This window comes from Pristis pectinata, chromosome 3 (assembly GCF_009764475.1).
Source record: "Pristis pectinata isolate sPriPec2 chromosome 3, sPriPec2.1.pri, whole genome shotgun sequence".
Classification (NCBI taxonomy): domain Eukaryota; kingdom Metazoa; phylum Chordata; class Chondrichthyes; order Rhinopristiformes; family Pristidae; genus Pristis; species Pristis pectinata.
The window spans coordinates 34,525,624-34,546,142 of NC_067407.1; the positions used below are offsets into that span (position 1 = coordinate 34,525,624).

General features: G+C 38.7%; 1 protein-coding gene across 1 annotated transcript in view; it reads left to right on the forward strand.

Moving 5' to 3' along the window:
- The window catches only part of tm2d1 (TM2 domain containing 1), a 48,015-nt gene that overhangs the window by 20,132 nt on the left and 7,364 nt on the right, over positions 1-20,519 (forward strand). The window contains exons 5-6 of the mRNA XM_052010685.1: positions 3,905-3,978; positions 10,372-10,502. Of these exons, the coding sequence (XP_051866645.1) occupies positions 3,905-3,978; positions 10,372-10,482 (185 nt within the window). The 3' untranslated portion in view covers positions 10,483-10,502. The remainder of the gene's footprint in view (positions 1-3,904; positions 3,979-10,371; positions 10,503-20,519) is intronic.

Sequence of the window (20,519 nt, forward strand, 5' to 3'; positions counted from 1 at the left end):
AAGTCTGAAGCCACCATCACTGCACCTCTATTCAAATCTTAGTTTTAATCTTCAACTCTATTCCCTTTGCAAGTACTTTGCACATGAACTAGTGGCAAACTATTTAACCTCAAGCTAATATCCAGATCTCATATTGAAAGGACTGGCTGTTACTTATATTACTCTGCCCCTATTTCAGGCTGCATCCAGCTGAAATCTTGGTTCATACTTTTATCATTGGACCTGGCTATTCCAGTGGTGTTCTGACCAGACCCCAGGCTCTGTAGATGTCCCTAAAAGCACTCTGCCGCATCCATCATCCCTGGCTCTCTTCCTCCAGCACTTTCAACTTAGAAATCTTATTTTTATACTTGAATTGATCCTTCCTTTCTTACCTTTCCTCCCTATATCTAAACTCTATAACACTGACTTTATACATTCCATACTCATCCTGCCACCCAAACCCTGAAACTCCCATTCTTCCAATTCTTGTTTCTGATACAAAAAACTGCAGTGGCATGAAATCTGGAAAAAAAAACATGCTGGCTAGCTCTTGTTTTTAATACAGTTTTTAACCTACCTTTGACGGTCATTCTCTAAGTTGCCCACTTTCCTTGTTGCTGAGAGTCATTGTCTCAAAATAATAGAGTTGCACTGAAGTGTGGTGGGCAAATTACTGAAGAAGATTCTTAGAGACAGGATTTATGGGCATTTAGAGAAGCATAGGCTGATTAAGGACAGTCAGCGTGGCTTTGTGAGGGGCAGGTCGTGCCGCACGAGCCTGATTGAATTCTTTGAGGATGTGACAAAGCACATTGATGAAGGTAGAGCAGTGGATATGGTCTACATGGATTTTAGTAAGGCGTCAGAAAGTCAGGAGGCATGGCATCCAGGGAAACTTGGCCATGTGGATTCAGAATTGGCTCGCTCATAGAAGACAGAGGGTGGTGATAAATGGAGCGTATCCTGACTGGAGGTCGGTGACCAGTGGTGTTCTGCAGGGATCTGTTCTGGGACCCCTGCTCTTTGTGATATTTATAAATGACTTGGATGAGGATGTGGAAGGGTGGGTTAGTAAGTTTGCAGATGACGCGAAGGTAGGTGATGTTGTGGATAGTGTAGAAGGTGGATACTGTAGGTTACAAGAGGACATTGATAGGATGCAGATGGAGTTCAACCCGGATAAGTGTGAAGTGATACACTTTGGGAGATTGAATTTGAAGGCAGAATACAAGGTTAATGACAGGACTCTTAGCAGTGTGGAGGAACAGAGGGATCTTGGGGTCTACGTCCATAGATCCTTCAAGGTTGCTGCGTAGGTTGATAGGGTTGTTAAGAAGGCGTATGGTGTATTGGCCTTCATTAGTTGGGGTACTGAGTTCAAGAGCTGCGAGGTAATGTTGCAGCTCTATGGAACTCTGGTTAGACCACACTTGGAGTATTGTGTTCTGTTCTGGTCACCTCATTATAGAAAGGATCTGGAAGCTTTAGAGAGGGTGCAGAGAAGATTTACCAGGATGTTGCCTGGATTGGAGAGCATGTCTTATGAGGATAGGTTGAGCGAGCTAGGGCTTTTCTCTTTGGAGAGGAGGAGGATGAGAGGTGATTTGATAGAGGTGTATAAGATGATAAGAGGCGTAGATCAAACAGTCAGAGACTTTTTCCCAGGGCGAAAATGGCTCACATGAGGGGGCATAATTTTAAGATGATTGGAGGAAGATATAAGCGGGATGTCAGGGGTAGGTTTTTTTTTACACAGGTGGGTGTGTGGAACGCACTGCCGGTAGGGGTTGTGGGGGCAGATACATTGGGGACATTTAAGAGACTCTTAGATAGCCACATGAATGATGGGAAAGTGGAGGGTTATGTGGGAGGGAAGGGTTAGATAGATCCTAGAGCAGGATAAAATGTTGGCACAACATAGTGGGCCGAAGGGATTGTACTGTGCTGTAATGTTCTATAGGTTTGAGGTGAAATTTCTTCACTTTGTGGGTAGTAAATCTTTGGAATTCTCAGATGCTGACTGTTTTGAACCTTTTATTTTGTGTAACCAAGGGACTCATTTTTGGGAAAGTACATAGGTGATGAGTAACTGCAATAGAAAAGAAGCAATGGCACACGAGGGGAGGAGGGGAAGAAATCCTTAGTGCACAGTGCAACAGAAGTAAGATCATCCTTTTTATTGATGAGAATTATTCCCTAAGGTAATTTAAAATCAGAGTGAGGGAGGGACTGCGACTCAGAAGGGAAGAAGAGAGATACTGCTGTAGGTATAAATAGATATAACTTATTTCAATAAGGCCCAATTGATCAGAGGATGCAGAGGAAGAGATAGAAGGAAAGAGGGAGAGAAAGACTTTTTATAAGTGGAGTGGGGAGGGAAATAAGAAAATGTAGTTTTGCAGATATTATTTGGCTATTCTGAAAAAAGGAGACGATTTCAGTCAAGCTCTGTTGGGTCCATGTTCTAAAATGTATCATTCTCTGACTCATCTCGATACTGCATGTACCTATTCTGGATTGAATCTAGCATTTCATTGGTGGATACCCTGTCAAATGACATCTTTCCTTGGCCATAATAGTACAGTCTGGTGAAAATTTGGTTCAGCTTTTAAACCTAGAGAACACAAAATGTGTAGGACCATAAAATATAGGAGCAGAATTAGGTCATTTGGCCCATCAAGTCTGCTCCACCATTCAACCATGGCTGATTTTTTTTTTAAGCCCCATTCTCCCACCTACTCCCTTAAACCCCCTTAACAATCAAGAACCTATCAATCTCTGCCTTAAATACACCCAATGACTTGGCCTCCACATCCCTCTGTGGCAACAATTTCCACAGATTCACCACCCTCTGGCTGAAGAAATTCTTCCTTATCTCGATTTTAAAGGGATGTCCCTTTATTCTGAGGCTGTGCTCTTGGGTCCTAGATGCTCCTACTAATGGAAACGTCCTCTTCCCTTTCACTTTATTCAGCTCTTTCACTATCCAGTACAGACTGCTCTGTTGCCTACTACCAAAATCAACTATCCTCACAATACATTTACTTCATTTTGTGGGACATTAGAAATATATTTACCATTTCTACTCTGCAATTGGCAATCAACTTAACAACTTCCTGTGAGGTATGTCAAAGGAATGTTAGATGAAATTGAACCCATCCAGATTGTGCATGTAATATTGCTTTCTTCTATTTAAATTTGTTTTTGTTTCTTCACAATTCTGCCCGGTCTAATATCCAAGGCCTCATATGCAGTACCTTCCATGCAATCTGAGAATATGCTGACCTGTATTTTCTTGACATCTCTAATATTAGCATATCCTTCCTGAACCGTGATCCCACGTGTGATAATTACCTTTTGACTTGCATCAACAGTTTATATGATTAGATTTATCACATTGAATGATTGACAATGTAGGTGGTTAATCTGGCCAAGTGCAAGATATTTTAGTTCTTTGTTCAATATTCTTACACCCTGTGACAGTAGTAACATATAGTGGTTAGCCAAATGTAGGCCATATCTAACGACACTGAAACAATTTGAATTGTGACAATTTAGCAGTTTTCATTTATGTTTATTTAGCCACTGCCAGTAAACAAGTCTCTACTGTTGAATTCAGTTTCACAAATTATCATTTAAACCACTGGATTGCATAGGAGTTAAAATGCCAAAACTGTTGTCTTTATCTGATTGACTTAAATTTATTTTCTTCCTGCTGTGGTTCAGAAAAAAGACACAATGTAATGAAAAGTGTATACAACAGAAGAGTATTCATATCTTATAATAGAGTTGTGGTAGCTATTTTGTTTTGAGGTGTTGAAAATTTTGTTTAAACATTCAGCCAGTGAGGTACCCCCTCAACTATGATCTACCTACAGAATAATGCACAAGAATTTACTAAATCACTGTATTTTCTCTCCAGGTTTGTTGAAATTCTGTACAGTTGGATTTTGTGGCATTGGCAGCCTCATTGACTTTGTTCTCATCTCCGTGCAGGTGAGTTGGTGTCCATCAGCTTTATCGACCTGCCAATGTATTGGTAATTTTGAATCATATAAATTCTGTTTATGCAGAGCATGTGATTCTGGAATAGCTAAATTCAATATGTGCATTCACATGAAGTTGTTTTATTTAAGAACAATAAAGCAGTTAAGCAGATGAACTGGAAATTCTGTTCAACTTCAGCCTAAATTATGGTCGTACAAGATAGTGTATATCATGTATCTTGCGTATTTAAACAAAAGTACTTTTGGGAATAGTTATTCTTGTGTTTATTTTTTATAATAGAGGATTTAAAGTTAAAGCTAATAATTGTGGCACAGAAGTCTGATACATTTTGGTTCACTGAGTGTACGTGAAAAATTGCTAACGCATAGTCATTAGATGACGTGGGTTTAGAAAACAGAAAAGATTTGGACTGTGCAGTGCAGACATAATTCATTTGCCATTTATCAGGCCCTTAACTTTATATAATACTTTGGATTCATAAATGGTAAAATATAATTAGAAATAGAAAAATTACAGAAATTCCGAAGCAGAGATGGAGCATTGACTGTATAAGTACATTCAAAAGTAAGTTTTCCAGCGTACTTCTCCAAAAAAAAAGTCCAAGGGTTTTCACCAAGGTTGTCAGCAAGTGATGACAATAATCTTGACCTTCATTTGCATGTATTATTCTGGAATATCTTGAGTTTAACAAGAAATGTCTGAATTGATATTTCATTCCAATATAAGCAGAGGAGCTTTGAGATGCATCTCAATGGTTCTGTGGTATCACCACTGGCAGGAAGGTTCAGTTATGGTACAAAAATAGGTTCCATTTTGAGGCTGAAATATAAGAATTGATTAGGATGAAATCCTTTATTTGTTTTAGCTTGAAGTAAAGACTCTGACAACTTGTCTTCCGTTTCACTGTAAGTGAAGGAAGGGATTGATTGCACATCAAACCAATATAAATAGCTGATGTCACCTCCACAAATTGAACACAATAAATCCTACCTTTAAGCTAGAGAAGCATATTCCATTTAGTTCATGCTCATCTTAACTGAGTACATTTCTATGGGACAGTATATCATGGCAGACAAGATTGCCATTCATTGGAAATAATATGGTGAAAGACTACTCAACCTTTTTGTAGAATAAAGGACTTTAAAACTTGCTTTTAAATGTAAATGTTTTATTAATCCATTCCTGTTACCATTGTTCTGACTTATAAACAGCAAATAAATAAATACTATATGGGTTTAACTTACAACATTAATTTAGCTTAAGGATCTTAAGCATTAGTGCACCTGGGTGCCCTTTCTTTACAGGTACTGTCACTACTGTTGTTGATCCTTTTGACTACAGTTATATACGGGTATTAAAATGTGGTTTGCGTATGAAGACTTCTGTCAACACTCATGTGATCTTTGTCTTTCAATTAATATTTCATCACTTAAGATTAAGGGATGTTCTGAAGCAATTGTATGGAACATGGTTTTAAGATTTAACACCTTCTGCCAACTTTCCTCATGGTGCAGTGAAATATAGCAGTCAAAACTCTGTTGGAACATGCCATGTTCTTCCCAATTTGAAAAACACATCAGCAAAGATTTACTTGCACAATTTGAATGTTTAAAACAACATTAAGAAAGTAATGTTTCCAGAATTGCCCCTCGCAGTTCACTTGTATAATAATCTTATAAGCATTCTTATTAGGAGCAGGAGTAAGGTCATAGCTGACTGGACTGTAACCTCAATTTCATATTCCCAGTCACCCGCAGTATGCTTTCATTCCCTTTCTTATCAAGAATCTATCTCGGTCTGCCATAAAAATATTCAAAGACACTGCTTCCAGTGCCCTTTGAGGAAGAAAGTTCCAAAGACTCATGACCCTCAGAGGAAAAGAAGTTTACCTCATTCCTGTCTTAAATGGGCAACTCTTTATATTTGAGCAGTGACTGCTTTGATTTTACTAGATTCACTTTAAAGGTGCAAACTAGCATTCTGATGGAGGGAATGAGGAAAGTGAAGTGCAGCCTGTATTTTTGCAGGTTATAAATCAGAAGCAAATACACAGGGAAGTAAGATGTGAGAGGAAGTGATGCAAGATTTAAAAAATAAGAGGATACAGTTATCTTAAGAAACAGGAAAAGGTCATCTGGCCCTTAAAGCCTGTTCTACCTTGCATTAAGGTTTGCTATCTCAGACCAGTTTCCAGCTATATCTCTGTATCCTTCAATACAGTACTCTTAATATCTACAAATCAATGTAACTTGAATGCAATGACTGAGTCCTACGGCTGCTCCCAGAACACTCTACACAAAAGATGTATTTCACTGTGTGTTTCGATTTATATGTAACTAATAAAGATATCTTATCCTTGGAGTGAAGAAATCTTCCCTGCATCTACTCTGACAAGCTCTTTAAGCAGCAGTGTCATATTTTTGCATGTTGTATTTCATCTGCCATGTGCTTGCCCATTCACTCAGCTTGTCCATATCCTCTTCAAGCCTCTTTGGATCCTCCACTTTACTCAATCCCTCCTAGGTTAGTATCATCAGAAAACTTGGAAATCAACTTGCCAAGTTGTTTATATAGATTGTGAATAGCTGGGGCTCCAAGCACTGACACCGGTGGTGCCCCACTAATCATAGCCTGCCAACCTGAGAATGATTTGTTTATTCCCATTCTGCTTTCTATCCAATAATCTATTCTGAGTCCATGTCGGTTTATTGCCTCCAACTCTGTGTGACCCAATCTTGTTACACAACCTTCTGTGGGTATCATATACTTGGCCTTCTAAAGGAAAGCAAATACACCACATCCACTGTTTCCCCCATATCTATTCTGTTAGTCATATCCTCCAGCAGGATAGTCAAATAGGGTTTCCTTTCCTAATTCCATGTTGACTCTGCTCAATCCTGTTATTCTTTTCCAGGTCTTTTATTGCATCCTTTGTTATAGATTCCTGCATTTTCCCTACCACTGATGTTAGAATAACAGGTTGTTAGTTTCCTGTTTTTTCCTCTTTCTCTTGAAACCTGAAACTCTGCAATTTGCATCACATTGCCTCTGTATCTTTTCCCTTCTTCAAGAAGCTCTTTAATACCTTCCTCTTTAATCACACCTGATTACCTGCCATAATATTTCCTTATGTGGCTCGGTGTCAGTTCTTTGCTTGGTAATGCTTTTGTGTAGTCCTTCATTATAACTAAAGATGTTACAGAAATAAAACAAAATGTGCTGAAATGGTCCTCCTTTGTTAAATCCATCTCAGGGCTCTCTGATTTGCAAAATACTAATAGAACTATTGTGCATGGAATAATGCTTGTTCTTTTTTTCTGTGAAGTTAGAAAGTGAAAAATAAAAATCCCAGCTACGCAAATGTATACCCTGTGCTCTTCATAAAGTACATCTAATCGGAGGAAAGTTTGGGTTTGTAAGCCTTTGCCTTCTCCGGCAATCAATTAATGTGAATATAAATGTTCGGGTGACTTTTTTTTAAAAGTTGTTTCTCCTAATGGTATGATTGCCATAATCAAACCTGGTAGGAACAGGTAGCATATTAAATGTCCAATTATACAGCTGCCACCAGGCATTCATACTGATATGTAAAGAATGGTGTTGCAGTTCATGTTTCAGTACTTACCAAATTATTTTATGATAACCTTTATTTAACAGCCTCCAAAATAAAGTTATCTGACATTTTTATTTTCATCTACCTGTGTAGACTGCTAAGTATTTAACTGAAATTGACACAAACTTGACACAAGATTGTCTTTTTGACATTTTTGTCATTTTTGGAGGTGGAGAGGTGTTTTTGTGATGTCAGTGGGAGAAGGTTGAGTTTAATTACTGCAGATTACAATGATTTCCCAAGAAGAAACATGGTAATTCCTTCTAGGAACAGGAGATATAAGTGTAGACCAATGATTGTGTTGACAATCAATCATTTGCTAGGGGTGATCTCTGTGCAGGTACATCTTGTCAGATGCCACCTAGATTTTGTTTTGGGTGTCAATTCCTGGGAGTAAATTGTGCAGTCAGCAACAAAAGTCTACTCTGTCTTCCCTATTACACTCTTAATTAGATAAAAAAAGACAATTACCTGGTCTAGATATCAGCCAATTTATGCAACAAGCTTCATTGTTTACTTCTCAAGTCTAGTGGCCTTTTTAGAAGTGATGGAAAGATTAAAGTAAATGAAATCATTAATAATGTTCTTCTAAGATTGTGACTTGTAATTTGTACAATGAATAAATTTCCTTGACTAAATTGTATTGTTAAAATTAATTGCTGTTTGGAGTCAGTTCTGACGTTGAAAGCAATATGAAAAATGATTCTGGTGCATTGTCCAGTTAACAGGTGCTGTCCAGCAAATATATTAGCAGCATTTAGAGAATTCCAATTAAGCGTTTGTTTATATTAATAAGACCAATTCACATAAATGGGATATATAAAAGTAAACAGTACTGGAAATGCACAGCAGATCATTCAGTACCTGAAAGAGAAACATATTGAATGAAGCTATTCACAATTTCTATTTGTATTTCACATTTTCAATATTTGTTTATTTTACATCAATGCAATTCATTACTTAACATCCAAAGTAGCTGTGTAAAATGTATCCTTTTCCCTTCCTCTGTACACAAACCAAATATAAATTTTATTACAAACATGAAAATTAGGGATCTGGTTTTATGGTAGGCCACCAGGAATTTTGGTGAACCACTTAGAGTATTACCATGTTGTTTACATTCCTGGCTCTAGAAGTTCACACTATAGCTAATTGCTAAAGATATAGCTATTATTGCCAGATAAAGAAATTGAATTGAATTGAAATAAAGAACATGAATTAAAATTTCACTTTTTAGATAAATAGTACTACACTTTGCTATTGGCGGAGTACAATGTAGCAAATTTGGGTGTGTGACTAACCAAGTAAGAGGCTACAGGGTAAAATGAAGAGAGTCGCAGCTATGTGGGAAATGTGCAACAACATTCATGAATTTGAATCTTTGCATTTTCGGGACAAAATCTGAAAATGTATCCATGTAGCAAAATTCTTAATGGAGTGGAAAATAGGGTATTACTTGTACAGAAAGTTAGAGTTGAAGAAGGAGGGAAAAGAATAAAAAAGGACAGTGACATTTTAGATTTTACACAAAATAGTGTAGTGTGAGTCACAGTCTATTACTGCAAATAGCAAAATAGGGTTGAAGTTGATAGTGGTTACGATGCTAATGATCTAGTTTTAATATTTTCTTTCAAACGAAAATTGCTGTGCAATTCCTTGAATTATATTAAGTGGTACTTTTAATCATTGGACAATTGAATAACAGAACACATTTATTAAAAATGTTTTGCTGGAGGGAAAGCTGGAATTACACATATATTTCAATAACAACTCTTTTATTTAGAAGATGTGAGATTCAGATTGTTGTAATGCCATTAGATGTGTTAAATTGCAGAGTTATTTGTGCATGGAACAATTTCTACTTGGTTATTGACAGGGAGCCTATAGAGTCTATATCACCATATAAAGAGAAATTTAATAAATAATTATAAAAGAATGTAAAACATTGTTAGAGGGTGAAAAACACAATGATGCTAGAGGAACTCAGCAAGCTAGGCAGCATCCTTGGAGAAAAGCAGGAGGTCAATGTTTCAGGTCAGGACCCTTCTTCAGGACTGCTAGAGGGTGCACGTTTACAAAAATGACCTTTGAAACATGAAAAAGCCACTAACTAACTTATGGTAGGGAGGATGTACTATATAGTTAAATATAAACCAAACTGAAGAATTTTATTGACCCAAGTAATGGGTTTGAGGTAGATAACTTCATTGTGGTACTTCATCTACACAGAACCAAAGAAAATAGGAGCAGAATTAGGCCAGTTGATCCCTTAAGCCTGCCCTGCCATGCAATACAATCATGGTTGAGCTGCCCCAAGCCTCATCAGTGCCAATTCCCGGCAGCCCTCAATTCCCTGGTCTTTCAATCAGTTATGTACTTCCTCTTTAAATACCTCCTATGATCTAGTCTCCACAACCATCAGGAGTAGAGATTAACCACCCTCCTGTGAGAAAGGGTTCTAATGCCCTTCAGTTTTAAATGACTGTGCAAGAGGTAAGTAGCTTCTTTCAGTGCAGTAAACTTTATGCTTTTAATTATTTTTTCCTCTTTATGATAATTTGATTAAAGAAGAGTGCTTCCAGTACTAAAAAGCATATATGGATAACGTGAGTATCCATTGTAAACCACCACAAAATGGATCTCTGAGTAAAAGTTAGTTTTGATTAAAAACAACTACTTGAGGCCAAAGTGTTATTTTCTGTATGTTTTATAAATAGTATGAAGTTAATAAAATTGACTGATTTCTTTTTTTTAAATAACTTCCCCAGATTGTTGGACCTGCAGATGGCTCGAATTACATCATAGATTACTATGGAGCAAGACTTACCAGATTATCAATAGACAATGATACATATAGAAAGAGACAAACGGATATGTGATCCTGAAATGTCCAATTCTGGTAAGTGTCTGTTCAACTGCTTGAGTAATCTTTGCATAAGTAATTTTGGATGACAGACTCCAGTTAACAACTTGTTTTTAGGTTTCTCTCAGAAGATTATGCAAAATGGTTGACAACATCGTAAATTTGTAATTTGGCAAACAGTTTAAACCTGTGCCTAATTTCAGGAAAAAAGGTTATTTTGTTCGATGTTCAAATGACCTGTAATTAATGTCCTTGGAGAATTTCAGAATATTTATGCAAATCCTTTTTGGTAAAAGGTGGAAATGAACATCTTTAGCAAAGGTAAATATTGTCAAGAATCTGATTTAAGTTGGTGTAGAAATTCCCAAGCTATTCTAACACTGTATTTATGGTATCATCTTATGTTGCCAAAAAGAATAATAACCTAATTATGATAGGATACAAAAAATAAGTTGTGCAGCAATGTTATTTTAAATATTTAATTTACAGCATGACAAACGATGCATTCAAGCTTGGTACAGGTGTCATGTTGGACACTGTGCCTTTGAGGAATTTGGAGTTTATGCAGTTAGCAACCATCAGAGTGCACAGAGAAAACAGGACACCAGCACTGCCATTCTTGAGGTTAATAATAGTGTACAGCCTTTGCCACCTTTCATAAGCGATCACGTGTGCAGCAGCAGGAAGAGCTTGCAGCAGTGAATTTTAGACCGTGCATCAACTCCATTGAGGTTAGATGCTAATTGACTGATTTCTGCTGGTTGCTTTGACAGCAATACTTCAAATTTGCTGAAGTCCAGAAATAGTCATATTTTGACTGCTGAAAGTTTTTTTTTGCTCATTCCAGTTGGCCCCCCCACCCCCCCAAACATGGGCGTTTCAGTAAGCATTCCTCTTGACATGTAACATGAGTGGGAGAATGAGCAGAGAGACACATGGATCAGGACAAACTGTTGGAAGGGAAGGGACAAGTTCACTGCAATGAGGATTATTAGGTGTCAATGCTTGTTTAAGGAAAACCTCACCTACTTCAGCCAGAACTCCAAACTCAGTAAGGTGAAGACTCCATTGGCATTAAAAACAGAAAATGGTGGAAATACCTAGCAGATCAGATGATATCTGTGGAAAAAAGAAACAGAGTTAACATTTTGGGTTAAGGACCCTTCACCAGAACTGAAAAAGTGAGGAATTTGCAGAGTGGGAAGGAGATGGATTGATAGGATAAAGCAAATATCTCTGTATGGTGAGGCCAGGGTGGCTGTGGTAATAAGCTGTTGATGAGGACAGTTAGAGAGGGAGAGAAAAGACAAACAAAGAGGCATTTAAAATTCATGAAATGCAGAGATGTAGGAAATGCCCAGCAGGTCAGCCCATTGCTAGTGGAGAGAAAAAGTGAGTCAGTATTTACAGATAGATGGCCTACAGCACAACTGGCCAGTTCTGATACAGAGAAGACTAGTTACTCAAAGATTTTGAATTTCATTTCGAGTTCAGAAGGCTAAAACGTGCCCAGATGGAAGATGAAGTGCTATTCCTTAAGCTTACTTAGGGCCTCATGATGACAGTGCAGGAAACCACAGAGAGGTAAGTCCCAATGGGACGGAGAATTAAAGTTATAGTAGCTCAGGGTCACCCCTTGCAGACTGATCATGGGTGCTCTGCAAAGTGGTCATTATTGTCATTGGCAGTCAACCTCTCAGTGGCTAAAAACATGAAGGTCTCAAGATTCTAGCTGAAGATGGAGGAAAGCAACATCTTTGTCTTCTGCCACTCTCTTTTAAAGGGAACTGATCACATTTCATTCTTGCTTTGCAGTGGCTGAAACTTGGTGCAGCTTTGACACAGTCACTCTACGGCTTGTTTAGAGCAGGTTGAACATAGTAGTTAGCTGGTAATCCAAAGATTGTGTACAGGCTGCATTGGAAGCATTGGCATAAGTTAATCATACATTGGAATTCACATGCCTGTTTTCCAAATTGGTTTCCTAGGTCAGTGAAGTTGGAGAAACTTGAGAGAGAACCTATTGTTTACTTGTTCACTGGATGTGAATATGGCTGGCATGACCAGCATTTATTACCTTTTGCTCATTGCCCTTGAACCAAGTTTGCATGCTAGGACAGTTCAGCAGATTGTTATTTATCAATCACATTGCTGTCATTCTGGAATATTACCAGAGCTGGTAAGCAAAGCAGTTTTCCTTCCCTGAAGGACATTGGAGTTTTTACAACAATATGGTAGTTTCATGGTCCCATTACCTATAATAGCTTTCTATTGCCAGATTTATTTAATTTCTTGAATTTAAATCCCTCAGTATGTGGAGTCATGACACCAGATTAATGGACACCAGATTAATGGACTAGTATTCAAAGGCATAGATCTTTGAATACTAATGATTATGCTAGCATATCCCAGTGACACAACTAACAAAGTTGGCAGGAATATAAACTTGTTAATGAAGATTTTTAAGAAGTAAAATACAATGCATTTAAATGAATACATTTTATTTTATCCGCTGTGGCATTCGGTGTCAGCACAAAGCAAAGGTAAAAGACAAACTTCCATTTGTTCCTATGATGTACATTAACCTAACCTCTGAGAAAGAGTCCAGATGTACCTGTATGAATTCTCTGAGACAGACTTCTACGTTATTTTGAATAATGGCCTGTATTTGCACTGATCCAATACCCAGCATACAAATTATTGTAAACTGTTCAAACTCATTTTGGATTATTCCTTACAATTAGCAGAGAGGGGAGACTTGGATGCAAACCATATGGGCAGCACTTGAACCAATGAAAAAACTGTTCTAATTTTAAAAAGTAAAGAACTGCAGATGCTGAAAATCTGAACTAAAAGCTCTAATCAGCAGTTCAGGCAGAATTGGTGAAGAGTGTAACAGAACCTGTCATTTCATTGGACCTGATACATTAACTCTGTTTCTATCTCCACAAATGCTGCCTGATTTCCTGAGCTTTTCCAACATTTGTTATTATTTGTGTTCTAATTTACTGCTACCCAGTTCCTCCTCTCCAACTTTGTTTTTTCAGTTGGGAGCTTGTTTTTCTCCAGTTGCAGCAGGCAGAGCAGCAGAGGGGAGGAGCTAGCAGTTTTTTTTAAAGTTGTGTGATTGGCTAAGTGTGTGGCAACTTAGTCAATAAAAGGAAGGTATGGTAGAGCGGAGCGGCCATTCTGAGAGTGGGGCAGTGTAGGAGTGGGAATTCTGAGGCTTTGGTTCAAGAGGTTTCAGTGAGGAGGCACAGGTGAGTAGCAAGTAAGGTTTTTTTATGGTGGTTAAATAAAAAGACATCAAATTATAACTAATTAAATAAAGTAGGGATGCAGGATCAGGTGATGTGTTGTAGCTGTATGATGTGGGAGCTGGTGAACCCCTTTGTGGTTCCTGGTGACCACATCTGCATCAAGTGTTGGTTGCCGGAGGAACTTTGGCTCAAAGTTGATGACCTGGAATCTGAGCTTCAAACACTGTGACACATCAGGGAGGAGGAGAGTTACCTGGATGCTGTGTTTCAGGAGGCAATCATACCCATTAGATTAACTACTTCAAATTTGGTCTGTGGTCAGGGACAAGAGGGTGTGACTGTGAGTGAGGCAGGGAGGGGGATCCAAGAGGTAGCGCTGGAGGAGCCTCAGTCCTTGAGCTTGTCCAACAGGTCTGAGATTCTTGAGGAACAAGGGACTGCAGATGCTGAAATCTAGATGAAAAACACAATGATGCTGGAGGAACTCAGCAGGCCAGACAGCATCCGTGGAAAAAAGCAGGTGGTCAATGTTTCAGGTCAGGACCCTTCTTCAGGACTGAAGATAGGAAAAGGGGAAGCCCAGTATATAGGAGGGAAAAGCAGAGCAGTGATAGGTGGACAAAAGAGGGGAGGCGGGGTGGGCACAAGGTGGTGATAGGTAGATGCAGGTATGAGATAGTGATAGGCAGGTGTGGGGGAGGAGGGGAGAGCAGATCCACCAGGGGATGGGTCAAAGGTAAGGAGAGAGAGAAAAAAAAAGGTAAAAAAAAAGAGGCTAGGGAAGGGAAGAAGAGAATAAGCATGGTTGGTGTGGGGGGGGGGGGGTGGTGTTGGTGTTGTTTGTGGTGAAGGAGGGTGGGGATTACCTAAAGTGGGAGAATTCAATATTCATGTCGTTAGGCTGCAAGGTTCCAAGACGGAAGATGAGGTGCTGTTCCTACCCTCCCCCCTCCACTACCATGCTTGGAAGCTCATGATAAAATAGGCCGAAGTCAGCATGGTTTCCTTAAGGGGAGATCTCGTCTGACAAATCTGTTGGAATTCTTTGAGGAAGTAACAGGCAGGATGGACAAAGGAGAGTCAGTGGATGTTGTTTATGGATTTTCAGAAGGCCTTTGATAAGGTGTTCCAACATGAATCTGCTAAACAAGATAAGAACCCATGGTATTACAGGAATGGTACTAGCATGGATGGAAGATTGGCTGACTGGCAGAATGCAAAGAGTGGGAATAAAAGGGGCCTTTTCTGGTTGGCTGCCGGTGACTAGTGGTGTTATGCAGGGGTCAGTGTTGGGTCTGCTACTTTTAACATTGTATGTTAATGATCTGGATGACGGAACTGATGGTTTTGTGGCCAAGTTTGCGAATGATACAACGATAAGTGGAGGGGCAGGTCGAGTTGAGGAAGCAGGGAGTCTGCAGGAGGTCTTGGACAGGTTGGGAGAATGGGCAAAGATGTGGCAGATGGAATACAGCATAGGGAAGTACACGGTCATGCACTTTGGTGGAAGGAATAAAGTGCAGAATACTTTCTAAATGAGGAGTGAATTCAGAAATCAGAGGTGCAAAGGGATTTGGGAGTACTAATGCAGGATTCCCTAAAGTCGATAGTAAGAAAGGCAAATGTAATGTTAGCATTCATTTCAAAAGGACTAGAATATAAAAGCAAGGATGTAATGCTGAAGCTTTATAAGGCATTGGTCAGACCACATTTGGAGTACTGTAAGCAGTTTTGGGCCCCATATCTGAGGAAGGATGTGCTGGCATTGGGAAGGGTCCCGAGAATGATCCCGGGTATGAAAGCGTTAATGTATGAGGAACGTTTGATGGTTCTGGGCCTGTACTCACTGGAGTTTCAAAGGATGAGGGGAGATCTCTGAAACCCACTGAATATTGAAAAGCCTGGATAGGGTAGCCGTAGAGAGGATGTAGTGTGAGAGTCTAGGACCAGAGGGCACAGGCTCAGAATAGAAGGATGTCCCTTTAGAACAGAGATAAGGAATTTCTTTAGCCAGACGGTGGTGAATCTGGAATTCATTGCCACAGGTGACTGTGGAGGCCAAGTCATTGGGTATATTTAAAGCGGAAGTTGATAGGTTCTTGATTAGTAAGGGTATCAAAGGTTACGGAGAGAAGGCAGGAGAATGGGGTTGAGAGGGAAAAATGCATCAGCCATGTTTGAATGGTAGAGCAGACTCAATGGGCAGAATGGACTAATTCTGCTCCTATGTCCTATGGTTTTAACTTGTATGCTGAAAACGAAACTGCCAGTGCAGGCAACCAATAATGTCCGGAAAGTAAAATTATGTGATGACTTTTACACACTTCACTGAATACTTGCTGTGGATTTAGCTCAGGTCAAGGATCAAATCCTTCAATTTTAGTTTCTTTTTTCCCTCCAGCAATTCATAAATGATACTTGCATCTTGAAATAAAGGGATTGTGTTTAAGCATGAAAGTAAGAATCCAAGGCATATTAAAACTAATCTATTTCCACCTCTCACTTAGTATACCATTCATAGGTGTTAAAAATTTTAATCACTCACACATATACTTTTCACTTATACCATTATTTGGCCTATGATATGGATTGTTAAACTTTCTATTGTATATGTGTATATACCAATTTGTAACTGGATTTCTGTGTCATCAGTTATGTTTGCTGTACCATATCGATTTATTTCTGTTCATATAAATGATGTAATGATGAGAAAAAGCAGGTGGAGTTCCTCTCTATCTAATCTCCCAGTGAGAGTAGAAGAGGATTGGCTTCTGCTATAAGTTTGCCCAACATGCAGGTATGAAGCAAATTCATGTCAGGACAGGTTTTCATTTTATTGTAGCAAACATATTGATTGTCGTAAAGGGTGCGTGATGTCTAATTCATTGTCTTCACTGAAGTCATACTAAAAATTAGTCCTGTAAGCCGTAACACAGTTAGAGTAACGTTACATTTAATACGCATATTGGGATGTAGGCATATGTCTCTACCACAGGGTAGGTTTAAGTTGCTAATTGACAGCTGGAAGTTGAAAGAATTGCCTCCTTTTGACATCTGCCCAAGGAGCCCATTACTAATTTTTTTTAAAAGGCAGGAATTAAAAATTATCACAAAACTGGCTTTATTTAGTCCGGTTAACAGTTCCTGTGATGGGCAAAATATCTTCTAAAGATGCATTGTTTTAAATAGCAGGATATGGAAGTATCATATGCCAATATACAAAACCTTTCTCTCCAGATTTCACCCAGCCAACAACAAAGCAAGTCTGAGATGAAGCAGCAGAGGGCACTCACAAACTGTTTACCAGACTCGTGAAGATGAAGATTTCTCCCACAGTACCAATCTTTAGTTTTGTGCCAGTGGGTTTTTTACTCAGTTATTCTGCTGAGAATTTTCACAAACTAATCTTCTGTGAATTAAGCCTTTATTAAAACTAAAAACTACTGCCAGGGATAGAGGTCATGGCTGTGTTGAGGCCTGGACCTCATTTGAATCTGCTTGATAAGCTGCAGATGCCAAATAGGCATCCTGAGACAGCTTCCTAGTATTGAGCACAGTGGTATTGGCTGGATGGAACATAGTAGCAGCTGCAGGGTGGGTGTAGTGATCAGAGAGCATGGTGATGGTGCAGTGGTTAAGTTACCCTAGTAGCAATCCAGAGGCCTAGACTAACAGCGTAGAGAGCCAAATTCAAATCCCACTACAACAGCTGTGGAATTTGAATTCAGTTAATAATCTGAACTTTGCAACAATAACAAGTTTTGGTAACGATGACTGCAAAACTACTGGATTGTCATAAAAATTGACCTGGTTCAAAATTAGTCTTCGGGGAGCAAACCTGTCTGGTCTGACCTATAAGTGACTTGGGCTCACCTCACTGATTCTTAAAAATACCCTCAAGCCTCTCAGTTGTCACCACCTTCTCAAGTAACAATTAGGGGCAAGTAATAATACCCCCAGCCATGCTCCCAATCCAGAAAAATGAATAAATAGAAAAGGATATGGGGAACAAGTCTGGGCTGGCAGCAACATGCAGTATTTTTGAGGGGCATGGAAGAGGACTCGTGCCTCTCAGAGAAGCTGATAATAGTTTGATATTGCTACTCCACACCTAATCTAATTATCATTTCTAAAGTTCATTCAAAACCAGCCATGCATTCATTTATGAATAGGCAATTCTAAATAGCCCATTAAATATGAACTGAAAAAAAGTATGAATTACACTGTATAGTACCATTCATGACTTTGGGCCATCCCAAATGCTTTACAGCAAATGAACTACTGTTATAGCTGTCATTATAGGAAACATGGCACCCAGTTTGAGCACAGTGAGATGCTGTGAATGACAAACAAATAAATTACTAGTTCATCTTTTTTAGGTGAATAGTGCAGTGGGATCCTTAGCATCCTTCTGGAAGAGCAAATGGGGCTTTGGTTTAATATTCCTTCTGAAAGGCAGTACCTCCTGCAGTGCAGCAATTCATCAATAATACTGTATAGTGGGTCTTGAATCTTTAGACTGTCAATATTGAGAATTTTGAAACTGAACCATATTCCCTAATCTAACATTGGTTGTTTAAAAATATGACTTGCAACCTCTTTTTTTGCTTTGCAACACATATGGTATATGCTCATTTACTTCCAGTAAATAGATTTTAATTTTGAATGCAACTAGGACTTAAAATGCTTTTTGCGTAAAATGTCTCGCATTCCCCAAACTGTCTCACCAGCTCCTTCAGATTTTTTTCCTGTATTTAGAATAGATCCTACTGAGAAAAACTACATTCACCTATATCCAAGCCAAAAAAAAATCAAACTAGTCTGTTTCCAAAATGGACACCACTAAATGAACACAATTTGGCATTAATCCCAGTGCAAAAATATAACTGTGAAGCTAAGTAATGATTATTGGTGTTGAACTGATCAAGGTGCTAGTCTTGGTATCTGGGACTAGTTGCAGTCAGAGGCAAACCCATCCTCCCTCAGGAATGAAATGTGTATATTTTTTCTTGAAAGTGCTCTTTTGATGCAAAGGTTTTGTAGTAAATAAAAGGACTGAACCAATAACTGGTGAGAGCATGTTTTAGTTTTAAGGATTTAAAAAAAACTTAACAGTACTTTTAAAGTGCCATCCTTAGAAATTATTAGTGGCACATCCATGTTTAACAAATTTGTGATTTAGCTTTATTTTAGTTTGCTCTAATTGGGGGATGGGAGGGTGAATAAGAGGATGTAAGATTTTACCTTGTCATCTGCTAAATTAGCAGAAGAGCTGGAGAGAAAAGAGAAATGTCCATATTGACTATTAAAATTAATGAGTTTTTGGGAACCTGAAATTGTGATGATAACAGATTCCATGGCAACTTATGAAATGTAATTGGACTTGAAGAGAAGTTATCTTCAGGATAATGAAGGGAAGAAGATGTATTTGGGGCTTAATTGAGAAGTTCTTTCCAAGATCTTGCGCATGCAGAGTTGGCCAAATAGTTGCCTTCGAAGCTGGAAGATTCTGCTTCTAGAGATTTTTCAGCAACCCCAGTTGGCTTGGCATTCTCCACTCCTAATAATGAATAAAAATCTAGCCCCAGTTTGAGAAACTCTGTGGAATCTGTGTACGACAATTGTCATTGCTCATATTTCTGCACAATTTACCACCAGAAAGGTTCTCTTACAACCAACCTTCCTCCATGAATATGTCTATTGGGTTATATCCAAATTGGCTGAGTTGGTGGTGTTGTTGAAGATCACTGCTGAACAAGACAGAGTCATTGTAGTGATGTATGGGAGCAGACATTCTCAGTTTGAATTGTGGTAGGTTGTTGGTTAGTGTAGAATGAACATTACTTTGCATCTACTCTTTTCTGACTTGGCTGACTTTGGCCAGGCTGACATAAGAGATGGCTGTTCCATTTATCAGCCTTTGTTTGGCTGATCATTTCAAATAAAAACAGTTTACTTTAGACCTTGTATCAAGGTGCTTAAAATCTCATTTCAGAAATGACAACATTAGGAAAAGATCTTTACAACAAAGTAGTTTATAGGCTGTGTCTTGTCTTTCTCCTAATTATCATAGAAAATGCATAGATAAGCTTTTTTTAAAAAGTGTTTTGTACAAGTGGCACAATGATTTTAATTTGTATTAGGATGTTGTATATTTGTTAACAAAAATTATTAAGAAAATTCCATGAATCTATCCTTTTAAGGCACGGTTGTGTAGGGGCAGGCACAATAGTGTAATGGTTATCATAACGCTATTACAGTGCCAGCAACCCGGGTTCAATTCAGGCCACTGTCTGGAAGGAGTTTGTACGTTCTCCCTGTGTGTCTGCGTAGGTTTCCTCCGGGTGCTCTGGTTTCCTCCCACATTCCAAAGACCTACGGGTTAGGAAGTTGTGGGCATGCCATGTTGGCACCGGAAGCGTGGCAACACTTGTGGGCTGCCCCCAGAACACTCTACGCTAAAAAAAAGATACATTTCACTGTGTGTTTCCATGTACATATGACTAATAAAGATATCGGATCTTATTTTAAGCAGTAAAATTTACTGTTTTAAATTCATATCAGTATTCCATTAATGAAGTGGTTTTGTGGTTCTCAAACAAAGACCTGTCCAGAGCACAGTGATTGGGGGACAAGAGGAAAAGTACCTAGAGGATGGACAATTTATACAAGTCTTGCAGTAGCCATTAGCAGTAGTAGTCAAACTTTCAAAATGACACAGACAATAGAATATCAATCCAGAAAATGGTACAGATGTAGGTTTTGAACTAAAAGCATGTTTACTGACAATTGA